This window comes from Rattus norvegicus, chromosome 7, assembly GCF_036323735.1.
Source record: "Rattus norvegicus strain BN/NHsdMcwi chromosome 7, GRCr8, whole genome shotgun sequence".
Classification (NCBI taxonomy): domain Eukaryota; kingdom Metazoa; phylum Chordata; class Mammalia; order Rodentia; family Muridae; genus Rattus; species Rattus norvegicus.
Genome location: NC_086025.1, coordinates 12,146,328 through 12,166,595, shown reverse-complemented (window position 1 = coordinate 12,166,595; position 20,268 = coordinate 12,146,328). Strand labels below are relative to the sequence as shown.

The 20,268-nt window shown below is 47.9% G+C and overlaps 1 protein-coding gene across 4 annotated transcripts in view; it reads right to left on the bottom strand.

Moving 5' to 3' along the window:
- Window positions 1-10,519: 10,519 nt before the first annotated feature.
- The window catches only part of Cyp4f39 (cytochrome P450, family 4, subfamily f, polypeptide 39), a 73,256-nt gene continuing 63,507 nt past the window's right edge, over window positions 10,520-20,268 (bottom strand). For all 4 annotated transcript variants that reach the window (XM_006241092.3, NM_001399679.1, XM_008765183.4 and 1 more), the window contains 6 exons: window positions 19,157-19,223; window positions 18,916-19,045; window positions 14,741-14,874; window positions 12,644-12,708; window positions 12,012-12,094; window positions 10,520-11,596 (listed from right to left, as the gene is read on the bottom strand). In XM_006241092.3, coding sequence (XP_006241154.1) covers window positions 11,365-11,596; window positions 12,012-12,094; window positions 12,644-12,708; window positions 14,741-14,874; window positions 18,916-19,045; window positions 19,157-19,223 — 711 coding nt within the window. In that variant the 3' untranslated portion in view covers window positions 10,520-11,364. The remainder of the gene's footprint in view (window positions 11,597-12,011; window positions 12,095-12,643; window positions 12,709-14,740; window positions 14,875-18,915; window positions 19,046-19,156; window positions 19,224-20,268) is intronic.

Sequence of the window (20,268 nt, the reverse complement as noted above, 5' to 3'; positions counted from 1 at the left end):
TGGTCCCCAGCTGCTAGTCCTTTTTGGGGAGGCTTAGGTGGTGCAGCCTTACTGAAGGAAGTATACACTGGGGCCAGGCTTTGGGGATTTTACAGCCCTCCCGTGCTTCCAGATTGTTCTCTCGCCCTTGTGCCCGCAGTTCGAATGCAAGCCCTCAGCTTCCTCATCCAGCCACCATGTTTCCCACATTCTGCAGTGCGTCTCTTGCCTTTGTGAACTCTAACCCTCTGGACCTATAAGCACCGAAACAAGCTTTTTCCCTCCACTTCTCCACTCCCTTGTTCCTGTGACCGGGTTGTCCTGGTCACGTGTTTTATCACCGTGACAGAAAAACAACCGAGACAGTGTGCTAGGTGAATGGCTGAGCAGGCGAGACATTTGCATCGGAGCAGCAGCGGAAAGTTTGAGGTGGAGGTAGCCAGCTCCTTTCTGTTTGGTTTTAAAATCTATTCCACAGGAACGAGTTCATGTTTGATGCTGTGAGCCGAAGCCATCAGAACCCTATGGAATTGTGGGTATGGAGGTCATAGGTCCTTGGAGGTATGTCAGTTGGAATTTCTATTGTCCATGACCAAAAGCCACCGGGAAGGAAAGGGTTTGTGTCACCTTACATTTCCTAGCAACAGTCCATCACTGAATGAGGTCATGGCAGGAACTGAAGCAGAAGCCCTGGAAGAACACTGCTTACTGGCTTGATTTTCATGGCTTGCTTAGCCTTCTTACTTACACAACAGTGGACCAGGGGTGGTACCCTCCCACATCAAGTATTCATCAAGAAAATGCCCTACAGACTTGTGTACAGGCAATCTGGATGAGGGCATTTTTCTCCATTCAGAGTCCTTCTTCTCAAATGACTCTTGCTGGTATCATGTTGACATAAAACTAACCAGGAGAGAGCCCAAGGCACAGCACCTGTCAGATGGCTCTATATGTTTGCTTTTATGTCTGCGGATCAATGACACTCTCAGCCTTGGCCAGAGAAGCTTCTTTTTGCAGTGAGCGAGCGATAGTATTGGCAGGTTCTCATAATTGGTCAAAGTGATCGTACTCTGTGACTGTTGAATGCTCCGTCGTAAGTGGGGCATTTAGACCACCTCCTGCGAGGCTCAAGGAGCGCTGTGGTCAGAAAGTTGTAAGAGGCAGATAAAGGAGTGGAGTGTTGTGATGTGCTTTCCTTCGGGCGGCTACGATTACCTGCCCAAGACCTGCCCAAAATTGGGTCTGCCAACATCCTTTCGTAAGGTGGAAGAGGTCACAGTGTTTCACCACTTCCTCATGATCTCTAGGCTAATGGTTGCTGGGAGATGAAGGCATTTCCTTCAGTGGCACAGATATGGTAATGTGCACACACTCCTATAAATACCTCTCACCAATGCCTCTGCAGGCAACCTGAATAGAACTCATTGAAACACACAGGAAAAGACAGGAAAGGAGAGCGAGGCAGGGCAAGGTGGCTTGTGCCAAACCTGATGAGACAAGTTCACTGCCTGGAGCTCCTACGGTGGAAGAACTGACTCCCACAGTTGTCTTCCGACATCTGCACGCGTGCCATGTGCACGCACACAAAGAAATACATAAACTTGAAAGGCATAAAAGTAGAAGTGAGATTAGCTAGCACGGGAATAAATGAGAGAGCAGATAGCAATAGCTGGTAATGGAGGGTGATTATGTCAAAATACATTATACGTGTACGAAATGTCCAATGAAACCCATTGTTATGCAGGATCAATGTATGTTAATTAGAAGCATTAAAAAGGAAGAAGCTCCTGAGAGACACAGCCAGAATACAGCAAATACAGAGGCGAATGCCAGCAGCAAACCACTGAACTGAGAATAGGACCCCCGTTGAAGGAATCATAGAAAGAACTGGAAGAGCTTGAAGGGGCTCGAGACCCCATATGTACAACAATGCCAAGCAACCAGAGCTTCCAGGGACTAAGCCACTACCTAAAGACTATACATGGACTGACCCTGGACTCTGACCTCATAGGTAGCAATGAATATCCTACTAAGAGCACCAGTGCAAGGGGAAGCCCTGGGTCCTGCTAAGACTGAACCCCCAGTGAACTAGACTGTGGGGGGGAGGGCGGCAATGGGGGGAGGGTTGGGAGGGGAACACCCATAAGGAAGGGGAGGGGGGAGGGGGATGTTTGCCCGGAAACCAAAGAATTATTATTAAGTATTAAATAAATTTAAAAAAAAAAAAGGAAGAAGCGAGATGACAAACAGCATGTATTCCTCTCCATGCGTGCTGACTTCAGATACAATGTATAAAGCTGCCTTAAACGACTGCCACCAGAATGTCCCATCCGTGAAGGTCTATACTCTTGAACTGTGAATATAATTCATCCTTCCTTGAAGTCGCCTCGTCAGATATTTGTCACAGTAAGAAAAGTCACCAATATGCAAAACTGGTATTGAGAACCAAGTCAGTGCTGTGGTAAATCTGACTGTGTGGTTCACAGGCTCTGGGCCTGGTCTGTAAGGGGATGAGGAGGAGTTTTGAACTTCCATCTAGAAAAGCTCTAGAATGTTGTCGGTAAGGAGTGGTGGGCCATGATGCTAGGAGTTTGGACACTAGAGTGCTGAGAGGGATATGGACAGTGGAGGCTCAGTTCATGAGGATTCAACGGGGATCAAAACTCTCTTGGGAACTGAGCTAGAGGTCATTCATGTTGTGGCAAGATAAAGAATCTCGCTACAGGGCTGGAGAGATGGCTCGGTGGTTAAGAGCACAGGTTGTTCTTCCTGGCACCCACACGGCAGTTCACAACTGAATATAACACCAGTTCTTGGAGATCCACACAGAGCAGACATGCATGTGGTGCGCAGACACACATGGAATCGGGCTACGCTCTGACACGTCCTGAGAAGCTGAGTTTAGATGAATGTGGGAGGAGGGTCTTGTGCACTGTGTATTCAGATGCTGATTTCTGTGCCCCAAGATCTACTTACAGCCCGTGTTAGTGGCGTTCTAATAAGTGTTGCTGTAGTTTTCCTCTTAACCCGGCTAGCCCCCAAATAATTGAGACTGTTATGTTTATGTAACGAGCTTTTAAGAGCTCAACAACTGAGCAGTGTTGCTCTATTTTAATCCTCTAAACTAATCTGGCTACCTCCCAGACAAAATTCCCGAGGTACTTGCATTTCAGTACTAATCTGGCTCTCTGGGCTCCAGATGTTGTCTCGTGAGGTCTCCTAGACCCTCTTCCTGTGACTGATCCTCACTGTCTCTCCCTTCCTCCCCTTCCCTACCTGTGAGGAAATTCGGTCCTAGTCTCTCCTCTGCTCAGGCATGGGCTGATCTGCTTCTTTTTTTTTTTTTTTTTTTTTTTTTTTTTTTGGTTCTTTTTTTTTCCGGAGCTGGGGACCGAACCCAGGGCCTTGCGCTTCCTAGGTAAGCGCTCTACCACTGAGCTAAATCCCCAGCCCCGATCTGCTTCTTTATTGACCAATCAGGGAATCATTGGGGATCGATGTTTACACGACACTGAGACAGGAGATCCTCAGAATAAGGAATGCAATCAGGTATGGGGGTGGGAGGACCAGCACAGAAACCAGCATTTGAATACTACAAGAATAATCTTTACATGGGGTACAACAACATTATGCTTCCAAATCAGGACATGGCATTGTTACGAATATTGAAGAATCTCCTATATAAATGTGCTCCTATATAAAGAATGCTCCCCCAATTATCTCTGAATGGTTAATAAAAGGCTGGAGATAGAAAGAATGGACTTCTTATCCCATCCAAGGGTACTTGGAAGAAGAGGGAGGTAGAAGGTGAGGATCCAGGAGAAGAAAGGCCATAAGGTAGAGGAAGAAGATGGTTATCACAAGGAGGAGTTGCCAAGGGAGTTCTCCACGAGGACAGAGAGTTACAGCAAAGCGAGCCAAGGAGAGACTAAATGCAAGTAACTGGGAAATCGCTAAGACAGCATAAAGGGCTAGGAATATCTGTTCAACATTATTGTGCTTAAAGCTTGTTGAATAAATCAATAAATTTCAATTAGTTGGAAGCTAGCTAGGGGTGATGGCTATTTCTGGTTGTCGACTTGACTACATCTGGAATTAACTTCAATCCAGAAATAGAGGGCACATCTGTAGGCCAGATCTTGAAGTAGAGTGGCCATGAAAAGCTTAGGCACAGGCAAGGTAGCACACACCTTTAATCCCAGGAGACAGAGTCAAGCAGATCTTTGAGTTCAAGGCCAGCCTGGGACAGAGCAAGTTCCAAATCCAGGCATGGTGGTTCATACCTTTAATCTGGGCCATACATTCTGCTAGAAGCCTATTTAATGACAATGGAAGAAGGGAGTGTTTGTAGTTACTGTCCAGCACGTCTGTTGGAACCTACACTCTCAGAATTCCAGTTTATACAGAAGGGCAGCTGAAAGACCCAGCCTCGTGAGACTGAACAACTACTACATTCTTGGACTTCCCATTCACAGCCGCCCATTGTTGGGTTAGTTGGACTGCAGACTGTAAGTCGCTCCAATAATTTCCTTCAATATAAAGAGATATTTTGTAAGTTCTGTGACTCTCGAGAACCCTAGGGGAAGAAACCTGCCACATTAAAATTTCATCCTAACTGAATTAAAAAACAATTGATGGCTTTGTTTGACAGAAGCCTTTTCAAGACAGGCCACCATTTCAAGTTGTGCTATGGTTACTGTTCACTGCTCTTATCCAGGTCCACGGTGAGAAAAAGCAAGAGGAGTGAAAAAATATTTTAAAAAAAATAGTTTAGAAAAGAAGGAAGCATGCAAATTTGAAGCTGCAGAGATTAGAGAAGACAGCAGTAGTGTTGACAGATTAACACCATTAGAGAGAAATCTCACACTCTGCATTAGTTCCCACAAGCTGAGTCCTAACACAAGGTTCCAACCATGAATGGTTCCAAAATATCCATGGGCCAGTGAGGTGACTCAGCAGCCTGATGTCTGACTCAATGTCGGAAGGACAGAGCTAGCACCTCATGTGTTAATTAAATAACATACACACACACACACACACACACACACACACACACACACACACACACATACAACACACACACATACACACATACAACACACACATAACACACACATACACACACATATAACACACATACACACACATATACACACATTTAACACACATACACACACACGCACACACAGGCACGCACACATACACACACATACACACACACATACACACACATATAACACACATACACACATGCACGCACACACACACAGGCATGCACACATACACACACATACAACACACATAACACACACATGCACACACACACGCACATACACACACAAACAGACACACATACACACACATACAAACACACACACACATACACACACACACACGGAATATTGCTGAAGGGATTCCCTAGTGCAAAATGGCCACTGAGAGGGATTCCCTGCCCCCCTACAGTTAACTTCAAAGGCACACAGAGGTCACAGCAGCTGTGGTCCAAGAAAGACAGGCTATATCTCAAGCTGGCAGCAGAACTTAGCATCTTCAATGTGACAATTATTTCGCAAGCTTGAAAGATACATGGAGGAGGGGAACTTGATCCGAGAATAGTGAAGATTTACGTCAAAATTCCAGAAAATCTGAGGCCAAGCACTGTGTATCCATGTAAGATTTCCTGAAAGAAGAATGTGAGAGGCAGTTGCTCAAAACGGAGAAGATCAAGCCCAAGCCCCAGTAGAAACCATAAGCTACTGGAAATACAGGACCATTGGCCATCCACTGAGGAGAACTTCAAGGTACACAGTGAAGCTGATTCGAGAAAGAGTCTGTGAGTTTCAATAGGCAGAGCTGGAGAGGCAGGAATGCTGGATCCAGATGAGCCAATAACGAGCCCGAGGTACCAGATACAGATGGAAATGAAGGCTTTCTGCTTTTCTTGACACCTTTCAGTCTGGTTACGGTCTCATTCCTCCATTTTGTAGTGCAAAATTTATTCTGAGCTATAATGTATTGAAAATATGCAACTTTAGCCTTTTTTTTAAAAAAAAAAAAAAGAAAAGTGCTATGTGGACTGAAGAGATAGTTCAGCTTGTAAGAGCACTGCCTTCTCTTATAGAGGACCTGAATTTGATTCCCAGCACCCATGTAGCTGTTCACAGCTGTCTGTGACTCTGGTCCCAGGAGATCCGATGACCTCTTCTGGCCTCCATGGGCCACAGATGGTGCAATACATGTGGGCAAAACATCCATAGTCATTTAATTAATTAATTTTAAAAGTTACGTGTTGTGTCAAACGCATTGAGTGATACTATTCCTAGGGAGATGTAAGCACATGTTTGCTCATCCTAGACAGGGAATCCACAACAAACCAGAATAAAGATGCTGCAAAAGTCCAACTTAGGAAACCGTGGGTGAAGGCTTCCTACGTTAGCAAAGATGATTCGAAGGCAGCCGCATCACCAAAAGCTCGTCTTCACCAGGATGACGGCTGACGAAGGCTGGAACCCTGAAGCTCACTACATGTACAGCTTGCAAGCCCATAAGTCAGAGAGTCTCTCCACTATTTTTACAGCTTATATATCAGCTTGGAAAGGGTGGGGCCTGATAAGTCTGGTCAGTTTCTAGGACTTCCTGAAGCTGTTGAGTTGTTTATTAAAATATACTTACATCAGCTTCTCATTTCCCTTTCCTCCCTCCAACCCAAACATGTACACCACACGCCACTTGGTGTCTCCCAAATTCATAAACTCTGACCTCTTCTTCTTTAACACACATACAGGTACCTATGTGTCTGTCTGTCAGTGGATGTTTGGACAGATATAGGACATGTATCCTATAAATACAATGGAGCATCATCTACCCATTGGAAAGTGTGAAGTCACATCATGTTCAGGAAAATGGACAGAACTGGAGATCATCACGTTGAGTGAAAAACCAACATTACATTTGCTCTCCTTTGTGGGAACTAGAAAGGAAAAGGCATGAAAACAGACAGAAGGCCATTAGCGAAGAGGGAGAGAATAAGGTAGGGAGTAGAGAAAAAATAATAACAATGATATGACCCGTGTATATTATATACGTGTATGAAAGTGTCAAAGTGAACCCCTTATTTTCACAATTAATAAACATTAAAAAATCCACCTCTTGCTTCCAGTTTCTGTCTGCACCAGGAGCTGACTTTGTGTCCCAACTCTCTGTGCCCGGATCCTGCCAGGAGAGAGCCTGTCTCCCAGGAGAGCTGACAAACCCGAGAGCACAGGTAAGACCAACACCCAAGAAGGCAAAGGGTACAAAGGGGGTGGGTAACCAAAATGGTTGGATTATATAGGGAAGAACAGTCCAGCCCACCCAGCCATACACCAGCAGCAGCAGCACCACCACCAACATGGCTAGAAAGTTCAGGGTAGGATCAGGGTATGCAAGGATCTTGTAACAAGCAGGGGCTGAGGGATGCTGGGGGACCCTGGAGGCCAGGTCCACCTTGATATGTTATAGTCACTTCGGTCATTTAACAATACTCTGATCTCAAATCCCTCCATGGTAATCAGGACACAAGAATAGTTCTGGGGGTTGGGGATTTAGCTCAGTGGTAGAGCGCTTGCCTAGCAAGCGCAAGGCCCTGGGTTCGGTCCTCAGCTCCGAAAAAAAAAAAAAAAAAAAAAAAAGACAAAATAACAAAAAGACAAGAATAGTTCTGGAGGAGCTGGAGGAGCCAGCCAGCGTTGTATCTTAGTCTGAACTCACCAGCGGCAGACCCTCAGACAAGCACTCCAGGGTAGAGACTTTACCTGGTAGCAGTCCTAAGGCAAGGTTCCAACTGGCAAGCATCTCTTTGGGAGGGCATCCCAGGAAACATCAGAAACACTCCGGGGGAAGTAGAGTGGGAAAGAGAGGCAGGAGCCAAGGGCAACGTGAAGAAAGGTTTGCAGTGCTCAGTTCTGCAGAGAAAAAGGAACACTTGCCTTAGAGTCATCCCAGCCACAGTGAAGACCCAGTGCTGCTTCAAAGGCTGAGTCTCTCTCGAGTGCGAAGCCTGCACTACCAGGGTCAAGCCTGGGTACCAGGGCAGGGAGCTGTGACACTGACCACAGCACAGCTGGTGTGAAAGGTTTGCAGGCACAGTGAATGGAGTTTTTCCTGCTTTACCACAAACACATGGACACATGTTACATACATACACACATGCACAGATGCTAAGATGTGTGCATGCGTCACCTAGACACATTCAGGGTCACCAGTGCACAAGATGTAGCAAACCAGCAGGCATTCACACATGAACGTGGGAATTCTTGGTGAAAGAACTTTATAGACTGACCACTAGAGGGAGCCTCTTACACACACATGAGAGAAACAGGGTCCGTCCTCCCTAGCCTCGTCTTAAAAGAATCAATCACACGGACTGTACACACAGGCCTAGCGGTGCTACCTGAAACCCTGTCTTAAGAAAAGGGGTCGGTGGGAGGGCATAAAGGTGTGGCTTGAACTTTGGCCGCATCCCTCCCTTCCTCCTCTCATTTATTCACCTTCACAAAGTTCGTGAATCGCTGAACCTTGTGATCCTGTAAGACTCACAGTCCCTGGGAAACTTGAGGAGGAGCAGAGAGGAGCACTCCGGTGCCCAAGGCCACCTCTAGGAAAGGGCCCTACCAGAATTAGACCTTACAAAGATTGTCTTCCCAAACCAATATTTTGTGGTTGTTTTGTTTTGCCCTGTTGCTGAAGGACAACAAGGTTGCACACGGAAAAACTGAGAAGACTTTGGAGAACCATGGGCATGTGGAGCTCCTCCATCCCGGTGACACTGTAGGAGCGACACCACTACTGAGAGCCAAGTCTGTAAGTTTGATGTCTGTAAGTTTACCACTCAGCAGGCCAGTACCGTGGACAGTGGACATCGGGCGAAGATCCCATAACATGCCACCAGGGGACGCCCCAGGACAAAAGTTTGTGCCACTGCCACAAACTCCAAATCAGTTTAGCAGCCCCTCCAGGCACTGCTGATTCCCAATGCTAGACAGAGGCTTAGCTTGGAAGCCGGAAGAGTGCTATCGTAAAGACCTTAGGATCTGCGCTGAGACCCCACGATAAGGATATTAAGTGAGTGGCTTCCCTCTGAGACCTCAGTTTCAGCATCTATTAAATGAGATCATCAGAGTCATCCAAACCGTGGAGCACTGTGTAGAGTAAATAAGAACACGTGGGGAGACAACTGAGCCGTGACAAGAGTCATTCCATCTTGAGTTCAATGCCAGCTTGGGCCAGGTGGACACCCAGTCTCAAGAAAGCAAGGGCTGGGGGTGTGCTCTCAATGGAGTGCTGGACTACCTCAGCCGAGCCTGGGGAGAACACGGGAAGCATTCAGTCCCATCTGAATTCATTACAGTAACTGTGGGGATCTCTAAGTTCTAGTCTTTAAACCCTTCTTCATGCACCTGGGTGTGAGTGCATTCCAGTGCACTCACACGTGTAAACACACACTCACACGTGTAAACACACTCACACATGTAAACACACACATAAACACACACATGTAAACACACTCACACGTGTAAACACGCACACATACACTCAACAGCTCAAACATACATTAGGTCAAGTGCAGGACTGCACCAGTGAACTACATCCCAACTCCAACCCCTTAGTCGTTGCTTTACTTTTTTTTTTTTTTTTTTTTTTTTTTTTGAGACAGAAGACAGAATCTCTCTAGGTATTCCTGGATCCTGGATGTCCTGGAACTCCCTATGTAGAAGAAGCTGGCCTCAAACTCACAGACACTTGTGACCCAGACTTGGATTAAAGATGTGTGCCACCAAGTCTCAGCCTGGAATTCACATTCGAATCCAAGAACTATTAACAGGTTAGTATTTGAGGGTTTGCCTAATACATACTACAAGCTTTCCATCTCTCCCGGGACCCTGACCCTACGCACTTGTCCTGCAAGCCCCATTCATAAGAAGCCTGCACTAACCATGTCCTTCCCAGTTCCTGCTCGTACCTCCCCTGACTCCCCTTTGCTGTTTGCTCTCGGTCCACTACCCTTCCTCCGTTCTGCTCCCACCACCCAGATGCAAACAGTTACTGTAACGAATTCCGACGAGACCTAATGCTTCCTGTGTTCTTCCCAGGCTCGGCTGACGTGGTCCAGCACTCCATTCCGAGCACACCCCCAGCCCTTGCTTTCTTGAGACTAGGTGTCCACCTGGCCCAAGCTGGAGTTGAACTCGAGATGGAACTCTTGTCACGGCTCAGCTGTCTCCCTACGTGTTCTTACTTACATAGTGCTCCACAATTTGGATGACTGATTATCCATCTCATTTAACAGACACTGAAACTGCTGTGAGCTCTTCCTGCTCTTCCCCAACCCAGGCCTTTGCTGACACTGTTCCTCTGCCTGGGATGCTCTTCCCTTCCTACGGTCCACTCAGCTTCTGCTCTTACTTCAGCCTCAGACTTCCCGTGATCCTTCGCTCCCGATACCTCTGTCAGATTCACCCAGAACCAGGGGTCTCATGTTTGAAACATTTGTCATACGTTGTAAATGATCATTTACAGGTATAATTGTTCAACTTCTGCTCCTCTCTGTTGAGAAGGAGGAACTAGGCTAGGCTATATGCCTGGCCCCACGCCAGTAGACATTGAATTATTATTGACCAAATAAACAGCGCACAAATTGTCCCAAAAAAAAAAAAAATCTGAGTTTAGTTCCAGATCAAACAACTATGTCCCAGTTGCGTCCCGACCGCCAAGAGGCCCGCCTCCCCACCTTGGTCTCCTCATCTGGGACAGGGTGAGGCAGAAGGTGTGTGGATCCTCTTGCTCTTACTCTCCTGAACCTGAGAAAACTCAGCAAAGGGACGGCGCAACCAAGGAGAAAGGGGTTTGCAAGGGTCTAGGTTTACAAAACGGCAACAAAGCAAACAGCCTAAGTCCTGAGGTTCAGCTTGAACAGTCCTTCCATGGAGCTGTGATTCAGGACTGCAGCCTCGGGCTCCAGCTTCTAAATCCTCGGTTTAGAAGCTAACCTGGGCATAGCCAGTGGGAAAGTGAGGATACAACCCCAGCGGTGAGTCTTAGGTCCGGGGAAGTTTCTGTGGGCCGGGCCTGGGAATCCGCAGGGCCAGGGTAATCTGATTTAAACTGGGGCCCGCAGCCCATGCCCGAGGGGGCGGGGCCTAGCATGATCCCCACACGCTGAGGGCCGGTGGGAGTAATTCAAGACAGAACTTTGACCCAAATCCCAAGGATGGGGTCTTGTCCTGAGGGGCGAAGTCAGCACCAACAAGCTGCTCCTCTACAAAGCTTGGTCCTCCTGTGCTTTCGAGGAGCGTAGTCAACGTCCTCAATATCTTGGGGGCGGATCCAGGCCTTTGGAGGCGTGGTCTAGGCCTGAGCGGGCGGAGCCTGAACCTCAGGTTCCGTGGGGCCTCGGGGCACTCCGGCCCGCGAGGGTAGCGGCTCCACGTTGAGCCAAAGGCCGTTCTCCGTGCGTAGAATAAGCTCCGGCTTCCTCCGCACCTTGCGGGTTCGGTCCACGCTCAGGCGGAAGCGCAGGAGTGTCAGCGCCACGACCACTCGCATCTCTGCCATGGCGAAGCTCTGCCCGATGCAGTTCCTGCAGGAAGGGTGCAAATGAGACTCAAGAATCCTTAGGACGTGCAACCCTAGAGTCAAACGTTCAAATCCTAGCACACGGCTTACTACTACCAATATGTCCTGACGGTTGACCGCCCTTATCTAAGCTTCAGTTCCTTCCTCTGTAGAACCCGAATGGTAACAGCATCACAAAGCTATTGGAAGTATGTGAGCCCAGAACCCAGAGTCTGACAGACTGGAGTGGTATCTTTTTCTCAAGGACGGAATTGCAGTCTGATTCGGAACCTTATGGCTCAGTTAGGGCAGCAGAGGGGACTTAAATTGCCAAAAATTACTCATGGGTGTGACCTGGTCCCTGCTTCCATGGGGCACACCCCTGATCTGGCTTTGCCCCTCCCATTTGTAGTGATGTTTGCGATTAGTAGAGACCTTACCTGGGACCTGCTGAGAAAGGCACAAAGGCCAGCGGGGAGCGCTGCTGTGGAATGTCTGGGTCAAAACGGTAGGGATTGTATACCTAGACAAGAATTGCCTGGGTGAGTCTGGGGACTGTCCCAACCATCCAGTCTACCTGCACCTCTACCTCTGAGGACCCCGTAGCTGGAACACCTTGAGGCCATTTACTCCAATCTATCACACACACCTATCCATGCCTGTCTCCTGTTGTCAAGCACCCGTGCTCCTTTCTACCTCAGGGCCATTGCACTTGATGTCTCCTCAGCCTGGAACAGGCCTCTCCCTGCTCTTCATACTGATTTGGTCTCAGTTCAAACATTACCTTGACTTTGGGGCCCTCTCTGGATCCCTTGAGCTTAATTCCCCTCACCCCATCTGTTTTTACCTCCTTAGAACATTTAGCAAAGCCCCCAAATGATCTCGTCTATTGACGAACTTTGCTTTAATGTCCATGAGGTGTCACTGTAGGTTATCACTGCCAAGCAGAGAAGTGTGACACACAGTAGGTGCTCAATGACTATTTGCTGACCTTGTGAATTAACGAGGACTGAGTGAGTCAGTGGGTAACAGCAGGCCCAGTCACTGCAAGCATCCCCAAGAAGGAACTTACCTTAGAGTCAGGCCACACTAAGGGGTTGTAGTGGGTCCCGTAGATGCTGACCAAGCAGATAATTCCTGGGGGGTGGGGGGCGACATTTGGAATCAGTGGAGCCCAAGGGAGTGTCTGGAAACACACACACACACACACACACACACACACACACACACACAACCTCAGTTCTTCCTTCAGTCATAGGATCCCTGAGAGCCAGCTACCACTACATCCTGTCCGTCCTTCTGCGAAGACAAGTGCTGCCCTGTCCACTCTCTCTGCCTCTTTCCCCATGGCCTCACTGTCCACACAGTCTGACAGTTTAGCTCATAGGACTGTCGTCGTTCCTTTCACCTCCCTTGGCTCCCTTCTTCCCTCTGGATAGAGTCAGGTGTTGGATGTGTTGTTCATCATCTGCACTCTGAAGTTCTGCTCCATAAACACACTTGCTCTTCTTACATCTTGGAGAAAGTGGCCTTCCATCCAGGGCTTCTCAAGCCTGTCTGCATTTTGTCCATCCCCGATGCTACATGGACAGGAATACGTGGGGCCTCTCCCTAGAGACTAGATGGTACTCAGGCCTGAGCTCCTGGTGTCACCATAATTACAGCTCGGTTCTCAGCAGTTAGATGACAACAAAACTGACCCTCGGGTCCAGCCCCTCCCCAAATGTTTAGCACGTAAAAGTGCTTCCTACGGAATCCCTAGGACAAGAGTTCAAGCCTTAGAACTCATGGTGAAAGAAGAGAATAGACTGCTGAAAACTGTTCTCTGACCTTCGTGTGTGTGTGTGTGTGTGTGTGTGTGTGTGTGTGTAGTGTGTGTGTGTGTGTATTTGTGCATGCATGTATGCACACACACCACCACCACCACCGTCATCGTCGTCGTCGTCGTCATCATCATCATCATCATCATCCTCCGCATCATCATCATCATCGTCCTATTCTTTAAAAGATGCTGACCTTCTACCATTAATGCCCACCCAGATCTAGCATGGCCTCCTCCACACTTCCCTTTCCGTCTGGATACAAGCACTTCCACCTCCTCTACACACACCTAGGTTTCCCTCGGATGATTAGTTTGGTCTACTTGATGCACTCTAGAATCACCTGAAAAGGGAGTCTCCAAGAGGGATGGCCTAGATTAGATTGATCTACAGGCATGCCAGTAAGACTTTTTCTTCTTTTTAATATTTCTATTTTATATATACTCCATGTGTGAGAGTGTGTGTATACACGACACGTGTGTGGGGGTCAGAAAGTGAGCGTCAAATTTCCTGGTACTGGAGTTATAGGTGGTTGTGAACTGTCCAGCGAGGAGCTGAGACCTCAACTCAGGCCCTTTGGAGGAACAGCAAGTGCTTTCATTTTTTAATTTTTAGGTTTATTTGTTTATTGTGTAAGTGAGTGTTTTACCTGCATGTGCATCACATGCATACCTGGTACCGACAGAGTCAAAAACAGGGTGCTGGATCCCCTAGAGCCAGAGTTAGAGATAGTCGTGAGCCAGTACTCTTACAGTGCCCAGCCATGTCTCCAGCACCCATAAGAGATTTCCTTCATTGATTACTTAGGATAGAAAGACATACTGAATGTGGGTGGCACCCTTGCACGGGCGAGGGCCTGGACCCAATAAAGACAAGAGAATTGAACGCTGGCGTGCATGCGTGTAGCCATCCACCGCTCTTTGCTCTTGTCTGTGATGCAATATGACTAAGTGTTTCATGTCTCTGTCACTCTGACTCCTCTGCCACGACCGGCTATAACCGGGAATCGTGAGCCAGACAAACGCTCTACCCCTGGAGTTGCTTTCGTTGGGTTATATTATCGCTTCGACAAGAAATGAAACTGAGGGGTTGGGGATTTAGCTCAGTGGTAGAGCGCTTGCCTAGGAAGCGCAAGGCCCTGGGTTCGGTCCCCAGCTCCGAAAAAAAAAAGAACCAAAAAAAAAAAAAAAAAAAGAAATGAAACTGAGACATCCTTGTCACTCCCGAAGCAACACATATCCAGGGATCCTTCCCATCGGATCCTTCCCATCATAGGGACCCTGCGCCCACAGCGGGCATGACTAGACCCCTGGGAACAGCACCACAGCAGTAAAGGAGACAGCAGGCACCTTTGGGAATGATGCGTCCGTCGGGCAGCTTGATGTCCTCTGTGCAGCGACGAGAGATGAGGGTCACGGGCGGGAACTGGCGAAGGCTCTCCTTGATACACATGGTGGTGAAGGGCAACTGCGTCAGGTCATCCCTGAAGAGAGAGGAACTGTGAGTCTCTGAACACACGTGCGTGCACGCGTGAGCTCAAGCACACACGCATGCACGTGCACACATGCATGCAGGAATGTCTGTGGAGGTCCAGTTCAGAGATCTAGAGATGGCCCCAGAGCTTCTGCAATTTGTACGTGTCCCAGGCAGGTATCACGTGTGTGACTGACCGGGAAAGAGTGGAGATACTCTAAAAAGACACTCTGCCCTCATTCGGACTACTAAAGCAATGGAGTCCAGAAAACTGGAATTCCCCCTGGGATCCAATACAGAAAGGGAGAAATGGTAAGGCTAGGCCACCCAGAAGGAAAACTTCTTTCCCAGAAAGAGACCTGGAACTTGCTAGACCACTTCACAGAGGATATGATGGGCCAATCATGGGTAGGACCACATCTTGACAAGGACTGCTTAGGCACACATAAGGCTGGCCTCTGCTTAAACTTTAACCTCATTGCAGACTCCAAGGGGAACCTGGGCAAGTGTCACTATCACTATCATCTCCCGCCACCCCCTTCCCAATGTAGCCACATTGATTGGATTTCCATTTTTCCTTTTCTATTAGTGATTTGGCTGTTTTAAGTGGCTAATGGAGAATGAACCAAGTTTGTTGCAGGCACAGGCCATGACCTCAAGCCTTATTAAACACTCGTAGGGTGCAAAAGATCTAACCATTAGCCAGGCCTACCTTCCAGTTACATGGGAGGCTGTGCTAGAAAGTGATGCAAAGTCAGCATGAGCAACTTAGACCCTGTCCTAAAACAAAAAAGCAGAGGAGGCCAGCAAGGTGAGTTAAGGAGCTTGCTGCGAACTCTGACAATCTGGGTTCAATCCTTGGGCAAGGAGGGAACCAACTCCTGCAGGCTGTCCTCTAACTTCCACATGAATGCAGTAGTATACACACACACACACACACACACACACACACACACACACACACACACACCAAAGTGTCTTGATTTTAAAAATTGAACTAGATCATGAACTGGTAGCTATAATTAGTCCAATCTGGGTTCCTACGTATAATAAACTATTCTAAAATCTGAAATAAAGCATTTTTAAAAACCACAACAAATGAAATCTGGACAGGGCGCATACCAGCTAGTAGCTTGCCATGATTTTGAGGCCCCCAGCTGCCCTCACGTCTCCCATGATTGTACAATAATTCATCAATGGCAGGTTCGTTCGTGTGGGGCTCAGTAGCAGTTCGAGCAACAAGGACCATTACTTTCTGTTTTCCTTTGTCACTATTGTGATTGGTGAATGGCCAGAGAGCTTTGTCTGAACCTAGGACCTCATGTATACTAACCAATTGGACTATCGCTGAGCTATATCCCCAGTTACCTTTTCTTTTTTGTTTCTATTACATTTACTCTGTGTGCGTGTGTGTGTGTGTGTGTGTGTGTGTGTGTGTGTGTGTGTGTGTGTGTGTTGTGTTTTGAGACAACTTTTCACTGTGGACTCAGCTGGTCTTGATCTTGCACCACCCCTCCTGCCTCAGCCTCCAGGACACTGGCATTACAGTTGTGCATCACCACACCTAGCTTATCTGTCACATGTGTGCAGGTGCCCATAGATGCCACACATGGGCATCAGATCCCTAGAGCTGGAGATAAACGCAATGGTGAGAGGCCCAGTGTGGGTGCTGGGCTTGGAATTTGGCAGCCCTGGAAGAGCAGCAAACATCTTTAACCACTACGCCATCTCTCCTGCCCCCCCCTCCCCCGCAGAAGCTGTATGTTCCTGTCATAAAGTGCCAGAGAACATCCTTGTCATAAAGATACCCATGGATATAAACATGGCCAAGAAAACAAAAGAGCAATTAGGCCAGGGCAGGCAACACCTCCCGCAGGCAACACCTCCACCGACCCCCCTAGTCAGACCACCTGCTGTCTCCCTTTGTTATGAAAGCTGAGTGGCAGGATGTTTACGGTACTGGTACCCAAGGACAGTTTCCCTGAAGGTGTACACGGAAGGCTGAGATGAGTGAAAGGACTTAACTGGGGAAGGGTTAACTGAAAGCAACACTTTGTTCAGAGAAAGTGATTTCCCTCCTCTCCCTGATACAGGCCAATATGAAAGTCACAATCGCTCAGGCTAGCCTCAAACTTTCAGTCCTCCTGCCTCAACTTCCCCAGTGCTGTGATTATGGGTATGTATGGGTATGTATTACCGCGTGTGCATATGCGTGTGTGTGTGTGTGTGCGTGTGTGTGTGTGTGTGTGTGTGTGTGTGTGTGTGTGTTGATGTGTGAGTTCGTGTATATATTTAGGTGTTTGTCCACATATCATGTGTGAATACCTGTGGAGGCTAGAGGACCTCCAATGTCATTTCTTAGGCACCATCCACCATCTACCTTATTTATTTATATTTTGACAAAGTCTCTTATTGGCCTAGAAGCCCCTAGACTAGCTGGGTGGTGAACCCAGGGGTCTACCTGTCTCTGCCTCCCCAGAACTGGGATTACAAGAGTTTAACACCATATCCAGCTGTGGTGTTTTGACCCTACATTTGAAATAATTAGGAGGTAAGACCTTATCAGAGGAAGTGTGTCTCTGAGGATGGGCTTTGAGATTTCAAGGGCTAAAAGCAGGGCCAATGTCTCTCTCTTCCTGCTGTCTATAGATCTAAGTGAGCAACTCTTTTTTTTTCTTTCTTTCTTTTTTTTCGGAGCTGGGGACCGAACACAGGGCCTTGCGCTTGCTAGGCAAGTGCTGTACCACTGAGCTAAATCCCCAACCCCTAAGTGAGCAACTCTTTTTTTTTTTTTTTTTTTTTTTTTTGGTTCTTTTTTTCGGAGCTGGGGACCGAACCCAGGGCCTTGCGCTTCCTAGGCAAGCGCTCTAGCTAAATCCCTAATCCCCAACCCCGTGAGCAACTCTTCTTCCCCCCCCCCCCCCCCCCCCCGGAGCTGGGGACCGAACCCAGGGCCTTGCGCTTCCTAGGTAAGCGCTCTACCACTGAGCTAAATCCCCAGCCCCGTGAGCAACTCTTAAACTCCTTCCCCAGCATCGTGTCTGTGTGCACGCTGCCATACTCCCCTCCCCACCATGATGGAAATGGACTAAACCTTTGAAACTGTAAGCCAGCCCCAATTAAATGTTATAAGTTGCCATGGTTATGGTGTCTCTTTACAGCAGTGGAACACCAGCTTCTGTTTTAGCATGAGTTTTCATTCATGTTTACAAGGCAAGCATTTTACCAATGGAGACTTTTTTTTTTTCTTTTTGGGAAAGTGACTCAAATTACTCAGGCTTGCCTCAAATTCAATATGTAGACAAGGCTGGCCTTGAACTCCTGGTCCTCCTGCTTTTTTCAGCCTTTTAAAAGCTGGAATACCAGGTGTGCCACCATGCCTGGCTACACTACTGGGCTCTCTGCATCACTCAGAGTCAGCTTACGTCTTAAGACCGCCTTCCTGTTCTCTATTCTGCACTAACTCCCTGCACCATGATCCCACGGCATGCCATTTCATCCAGATTGAAACATCCCATCCCAAAGGGTGGTGTGTCTAAAGGTTCTATTTACAGCACTGCAGGCCCTTCCTGCCCCACTCATACTGAGCTTCACTACGTGACTTTCCTCCTCTGCGAGGTTTCAGTGCACACAGAACGTTTTTTACACTTCTGGAATCTGCATGGAGAAGAACATGCCCAAGAGTAACCCCAGATCCTAAGAGAGTTAGGAGACATTTGGAAAAGACCTGTGCCCAGCCAACAATTTGGAAGCAGTCCCACTCAACTGAGCCCAGTAGCCACGAAATTCTTGTACGAGAATTTTACAAGCTATAACTAAATGCTTGCCACAAGCCACTGAATTTGAGGGATGTATGTCGTGCGGCGGGACGGCAACAGTGGCTGACGAAGCTGTCCTGAGAACTGCTGAACCAGGGACAGTCCTGGAATTCTGAAAGCTGCAGGGACTCGCCTAAGACCACACAATCAGAAAGTGGCAGCTCAGAGATTCACACCCAAGACTCTGGCCTTGTTTTTTATCTCTTCCAATCCTCCTGACCCTCCAAACTGACCAGTCCAGCTCTTCCAGCTCTCGGCCTTTCATGACTTCTTGGATCTCTTCCCGGCACTTGTCCTGGTACTCCGGATACTTCGCCAGGTTGAACAGCGCCCACGACAGCCCACTAGATGTTGTGTCATGACCTGTGGGCAGACATATGTTGGAAGATTAGAGTGTCCCCCAGGGTGTTCCCCACAGCAGGAAGATGGTGGTACTTCTTCCCACCGACCCTCAGACTCCCTCAGCATCCTTACCCTCAAACATGAACGTATCCGCCTCAGCCCGGATGTCTTCGTCAGATAATTCTTTCCCCTCTTCATCCTAGAATGGGCAGCAGAGGATGCTGAGCTCGCTGTACTCCTCACCATCTGTGCTCCACTTCCTACATCCTCCCCGAAAGTCAGATACCTGTTTCCCCATTTGCTGTTTTCATTTCTTTTTTTTTTTCTTTCTTTTTTTCGGAGCTGGGGACCAAACCCAGGGCCTTGCGCTTCCTAGGCAAGCGCTCTACCGCTGAGCTAAATCCCCAGCCCCGTCCTTTCTCTCTACTTTTATGTTTTACATTTATCTATTGTGCGCCACGTTTATGGTGCACGTGTGAGAAGCAGAGGATAACTTGATGAGGTCATCTCTCGCCTTCGAACATGTGGGTACCAGGGACTGATCTCCGGTTGTCAGGCCTTGCAGCAATCCCATTTACCAGCCTAGCCGTGTTCCCAGATTGTCTTGTCTTGCACCCCACTCTATCAGAGACTCCGTGTGCAGCCCAGACTGGTCTCAAATGTGAGATCCTCCTGTCTCGGTCTCCCAAAATTTGGGGTTACAGATGTGTACCACTGTGCCTGGCTTGCCATCCTGCTCCACCTCGCTTAAACTAAAGGGTGTAAGTGTTCCAGGCAGAGCAAAGGATGCAGCCTACCATAAGAAAGACAAATGGAGAAAGGGGAGGAATGTCAAAGGGAGTTCATACAACATCACTTGATGTTTATGTTACAGCCCAAAAAACGAGTCAGGGAGACAAAAGGATGGGTCAATAAGAAAAGGTGTCTCCTGCCCACCTCGACAGCCTGAGTTCAATTCCTAGAACCCACATGGTATAAAAAGAGAAACAGCTCCTACAGTTTGCCCTCTGGCCTCCATGTTTCACCTGTTATGTGACCCAGCATAGTGTCAAATTGACAATTCTGTTTCGACTCCCCAAGTCCTGGGATTATGTGTCACCACAGCCAGCTATTCTAAATTCCATGGAGATAAGTCTACAAAGGGACCATCGACATTTTTGCATGCCACTGCTTAATCTTTTTTCTTTCTCTCCTTCTCTCCTTCTCTCTTTCTTTCTTTCTTTCTTTCTTTCTTTCTTTCTTTT